General features: G+C 38.0%; 1 protein-coding gene across 1 annotated transcript in view; it reads right to left on the bottom strand.

Moving 5' to 3' along the window:
• gnsb (glucosamine (N-acetyl)-6-sulfatase (Sanfilippo disease IIID), b) overlaps positions 1–5,302 on the bottom strand; it is a 15,921-nt gene extending 10,619 nt beyond the window's left edge. Inside the window, exons 1-3 of the mRNA XM_024299937.1 lie at positions 4,907–5,302; positions 2,705–2,764; positions 2,075–2,278 (exon numbers count right to left, since the gene is read on the bottom strand). Of these exons, the coding sequence (XP_024155705.1) occupies positions 2,075–2,278; positions 2,705–2,764; positions 4,907–5,074 (432 nt within the window). The 5' untranslated portion in view covers positions 5,075–5,302. The remainder of the gene's footprint in view (positions 1–2,074; positions 2,279–2,704; positions 2,765–4,906) is intronic.
• Between the last annotated feature and the right edge of the window lie 497 nt (positions 5,303–5,799).

Here is a 5,799-nt window from a genome sequence, read left to right as displayed (position 1 = left end):
TTGAGAATTTTGAGTCCAGTGACTCTAAGTTCAGGTTCGAACTCTAAATTTGTTGAACCTGCTTCTTGAAACGGGCCCCAGGTGTTGTAAAGTTCTGTATAAATAAAGCTTCATTCATTCAAAAGTGCAGATTATAAACTTGAAGGAATTATTGAAAAATGTAAAAATAAAATTGTAAATTTGAAAAAAAATATCTTGAAAACAAAAAAAAAAACTAAATTGAAACTTAGCAACAAAAATGTATATATTAGTGTTATTAGATGTGTCCTTAAACGGTTTCAAATTTTTATTTCACATTTACAATCCAGTTTTTCCGTCACTTTAAGCTTAATTTGATCCTCCAGGATAGACACAGGATAGACCTGGACTAGAACGTCTTCAGTGGTCATAGGACTTTGGACATGAGTGCGCTAACATGCTAACCCAGTGACTTATACATCACTAGCGATGACATGCTAGCTTGTTGCGTACGCAAAGTTGGACGCCATATTGGAATGGTAGACAAGCAGATCTGGAAAAACTAGAATGCAACTTTCACTAGTAAATTCTTGCTGTCAGCTGATAAAGGAGAACTTCTAGAAAACATCTGAACAAGATCTGAGCGAGTTTACTCTCAATAGTGAACGTTTAGGATGATCTTCTCGTCTATTTAAAGTCAGTGACAGCTTTAGACTTCACACTGTTTCCAGGTTTTCCTGCAGGACCACCGATCTTTTTAAAATCAGACCAACATGAATCATTTTAGGATCATTCCTGGTTCTGCTAAAGCGTCTTTGTTTTGATACCATTCCAATATGGCGTCGCTCTTGATCTTGAACAACAGTAACAAGCCTGCGACTCCAGTGTTATATATAACTCATTGGGCTAACCAGCTCTTCAGGTGTGCTAGCTGCACGTCACCTGTCGGCTCTCCTTCCCTGCAGCCCGTCGACCGCGACGCTGCTGCTCTGAAGAGGTTTTCAGGAACTGAAAGTCCTCGTTTGGTTTTCACTCGTGTTTAAGGCTGAACTGGTTTGGGTCGTTCGTGTTGATGCAGCTGCAGGTTTGGAAGGAGCAGTCGAGTCTCTGAGGAAATGTGTTTAGACACGTCGTTTACGCAGAAATGTGGAGCCGGAAAACTCGACAAACACAGAGATGAAGGTTCACGTCTGTGGAGCTTCTGGAGAAAACCTGGAGTTTTCTGAGGAGAAAAGCTACGGATTCAGATATGGATCAGCTTAAAGTGAACGAAAAAAACAGATTCAAAACTTGAAAAACAGACATTGTGACTGGAAAAAAATGAAAATTTGGAAAAAAAAATTTTTTTTGAAAATTAAAAAAAAAAACATTCAAACTTGAAATAAACCTTAAAAAATGAAAATTTGAAAAACATTTTTTTATTTGATGAAAGCCGGAAAATTGAAATAAATCTTAAAAAGTTGAAAAATATTTTGAAAATTTGAGAAAAAAAAACTTCAAAGTTGAAATAAACCATAAAAAATGTTTTAAAAGATTTTTTTTTTTTTTTTTTTTAAACCTGAAACTTAAAATAAATCTTAAAAAGTTGAAAAATATTTTGAAAATTTGAATAAAAAAAGCACTTTAAATGTAAAAATCACCAATTGTAAAACAATGTATTCATTAGTAACAGCTGCTGGTACTAATGGCGTCACATCACCATTACCTCTTGGGGGATCATGGGATGCTTATTCCTGTAGCCAATGAGCTCAAAGCCCCGCCCACATGTTCAGCGGCGAAAACTCAAAAATCAGAATTGAAACTGTAAACTGGGGAGTGAAAGTGAAGATTCAGGAAAGCAAAAAAAATTTGAAATTTCAAAACAGCTGCTGATACTAGCGGATATTTTATTTTTCAATTGATAATTTTATATTTATATTTTTTTCAAGTTTTCAGAATATTTTTTTAATCAACTTTTCAAGATTTATTTCAAGTTTTCAGTTTTTTTATCCAAATCTTCAAAACACTTTATTCCAAATTTTCCACTTTTTTTCAGCTACAATGCAAGTTTTGAAGTTTTCTATCAGTTTTCTGTTCACTTTGAGCTGATCCTGATCTGACCCCATGAAACCCCCACCTGGTTCAGATACTTTCCGGCGAAGAAGGTCTGGTACCCCTGTTTGTTGAGGTAGACTGGGAAGGCGTCCGACTCGGGGCCCTTCTGCCACAGCGGGCCGGAGCAGTTCCCGGACACGGAGTTGTTCCGGACCTCGTGGTTGTGCGGGTAGCGGCCGCTCAGAATGCTGCTCCGGCTCGGGCAGCACAGCGGCGTCACCGTGAACTTCACCGGGAGGGGGGGGCAGAAGGACAGGGAGAGGTCATGTGATCCGTCAGCCACGACTTTTCAAAATAAAATAAATAAATCGTAAACTAAAATTGTATAATTGTATTTTATGTTAATTTAAAGTTTAATTAGGTAGAGGCTCTAATATAAGACCATATAGTTTTTTACCTCTTCCTATACCTCCTTTTTATGCATTTCTATATCTGGTTTAGTTTTATTTTTTTGCAATATGTTGTATAACTGCAAATAAATAAAATCTAAATCTAAAAAAATTAAATCTAAAGAAGAACAGCTAAATAAAACCATAAATCAATCTCCCTGTTCAGATATATTTACGGAAAATGTGTTTTTATTAAAGTAAGGGTCGTATTAAAGCTTAATAACACGTAATAATAAAACCTAAAAGAGGAAAAGTCGTCTTACAGCGTTCACAAACGTGGCTCCTGTTTCTCCAATCAGAGCTTTGGTTTTCTTCATCGGCGTCTGCAGAAATTAAACCACAAACATCGTTATTTTACTAAAAAAACAATAAAAGTTCCAACCTGAAAGATAAAGACAAAAACAACAAGAAACACAAAAATATACGATCCACAAACCATGTGATCTCAACTTCAGACTCCATAACCCAACAATAATTATGCATTCTTTTTATTTGTAAATATTTTTTTTAATTAAATTAACTCACAAATATAATTATTTATTTATAATCTAATGATCAAAAACGTAAACCTTTTGAACATTTAATTAAAAGCTGTCCAAATTAGCACAAACCTCACATTTGTTGGACTGAGACTCCGCCCAGATCCTGTTGTCATGGTAACGGTGCCAATTTCAGAATGACACCGGAGCTCCAAAGTTTATGTTCTTTTGATTTACTGTAAGTTTTCAACCGTTAACATGATAATTCCAGCAGATACGAGGAAAACAAAGATGGATCTATTTGTCTGCAAGAATGGGGCGGAGCCAGGAGCTAGTGGCCCCGCCCACCGTACTTTTTTACATCACAAATGAGAGCTTTTTCAAACGTTGTGTTTTGAGTCACAACTTGAGCAAAGAAATACAATTTTAATCTTAATCTTTAACACCGGAGCTCCAGTGTTCATGTCCTTTTGATTTACTTTTCAAGTGTTAACACGATAATTCCTGCAGATTCAGATTTTTTTTTGTGGCTAATTTGGCATTTAGCTAATACTTTAGCTGGCTATCAGCTTCAGCGTTTTTAGCAATCAGCTTCACCTTTTTCAGTTTTCAGCTTTAGCGTTTTCAGCTAACAATTTCACTGTTTTCAGCTAACAATTTCACCGTTTTCAGCTTTAGTGCTTTCAGCTATCAATTTCAGCGTTTTTCACTTTCAGCTTCAGCGTTTCCAGCTATCAATTTCACAGTTTTCAGCTTTCAGCTTCAGCGTTTTCAGGTATCAATTTCACAGTTTACAGCTTTCAGCTTCAGCGTTTTCAGGTATCAATTTCAGCATTTTCAGCTATTAGCTTCAGCGTTTTCAGCTATCATCTCTAGTGAAAACGGTATCCGAATTGCTTTTAAAATCCAGGGCACTAGATCGTCCTGTACTATTAGGGAGTCAATTTTGACCTCACCATTGATTGAAAAAAATGGCAAACATATTGTTTTTAAATCAAATTAAGCAGGTAGTAGTGGGTGTTTTCAGATAAAACCAGCGTTGAATGTTACCATGAAAACCATGTGGGCGGGGTTAATACTGAAAAATTAAAAATGTAGATTTAGTTGGCCTAAAAAGTAGTAATCCACGTTGGATAATCCCACACGGTTCTTATGTCCAAAGATGAAAATGAAATGTTCTTGTTCTGGTCGTTCTGGGTTCATCTGAAGCTGAAAATGGTTCAACCATCTGTGAGGCTGAAACGTGGCTCCACCCCTTTTAGAGAAGATCACTGAGTCGCAGAAACTTCTATGTCTAGTTGTAAAAATAATAAAAGTTCTCCTCCAGAAGCTGCTCTTTGGAATCCAGGTCTGATGGTAAACAAACTTCTGCCTGTAAAACCTCAGAAAATCCTCAGAAACACGAACGCAGCAGAAAAATCAGGAAAACCTCTTTGGTTGATGATTTCTCAGAAGTAACTTTTACACAGGAATGTAATCTGTAATCTGTAATCCCAGGATGTTTTTACCACACCTTTGATATCCGTCTGTGGGATGAGAAGCAGCTCCAGTGTTTGGGTCGAGCCCATCAGAACTCTGACAGATCTGTCCAGCAGAACTGCTGTTCCCAGCATCTATGGTACCAGAACCGGGTGGTACCAGCATGGACTGTCTGATCCAAAGAACCAACATGCATCACCTGACTGATCTGAGATCATTTCCAAAAGGAGGCGTCACCATGGTAACCACACTGACCCAAACCCTGCAGGAGTGAAGGACCAAGATGGCAGAGTTTGGTTCCTCCTGAGGTTCTGGTTCTTAAACCAGAACCAATAGCCGGTTTCTTTCATTTTTCAGCCCACCTGATCATTCCAGACGCGCCAACATTAAACATATTTCCCAGAAATGATTTTAATGAAGAAATTTTTCTCTAAAAACTCTTTTCTTTACATTTTCCAGAGGCGTAAACTCGACTATGTCACAACATTTCGCGGGTCTTTCACTCACCATCCCCCCCAGCTGGACATCCTGATCGTCCACGAGCACGAGGACCACGTTGCTGGCTCGAGCGCTCCCGGCACACCTGACGCAGCAGGTGAGCTGCAGCAGCGCCAGCAGCGCGAGGGCGGAGGGCAGTCCTGCCCGCGCTGGAGCGCCTCTCCTCGGTCCGTCCATGTAGAGCCTCCCGGTTCCCGGGCCTGCCGACGCCGCCGCCCTTTTAACCCTACCCGGTTCCGGTTCGTGCCTCGGGGCGCGTGGGCAGAAGGACGGGCCGCGTGCGCTGGCTGATCGGATGGACGGCACGAGCTTCAAAGTTTGAGGAAGTGGAGTCAGCGGTCATATGACCTGAAGGGGGGAGGAGGGAGTCCGCGACGGGCGGGGGGTCCGCGACGTCCAACCAGCGACAGTTTAGATAACATTTAAAATAAAATAAAAAATAAATAAATAAATACAATAAAATAAAAATGTTAATTAGTGCAACCAGCGACAGTATAGAAATATACAACGTTTAGAATAAATAAAATAAAGAAAAATAAAAAATAAAAAAAACTTGTCAATGCGTGCAACCAGCAATCAATAAATACATTAAAATAAAATAAAAGATGTCAGTGCGTACAACCAGTAACAGTATAGATACATTTTAAAATAAATCAATTTAATAAAATAAAATGAAATAAAATAAAACATGTCAATGCGTCCAACCAGCAACAGTATCGATCAAATTTAAAATAAATCAATAAATATATAAAATTAAAATAAAATAAGTCAGTGCTTCCAACCAGTGACAGTATAAAAAACATTTAAAATAAAGTCATAAATGTATTAAAACAAATGTTAAATTAAATTAAATCAATTTAATTATATTTAAATTAAATCAAATTCAACATGTTAATGCGTCC

This window comes from Oryzias melastigma, linkage group LG12 (genome assembly GCF_002922805.2).
Source record: "Oryzias melastigma strain HK-1 linkage group LG12, ASM292280v2, whole genome shotgun sequence".
NCBI classification, from domain to species: Eukaryota; Metazoa; Chordata; class Actinopteri; order Beloniformes; family Adrianichthyidae; genus Oryzias; species Oryzias melastigma.
This window is presented reverse-complemented; position numbering and strand designations above follow the sequence as displayed.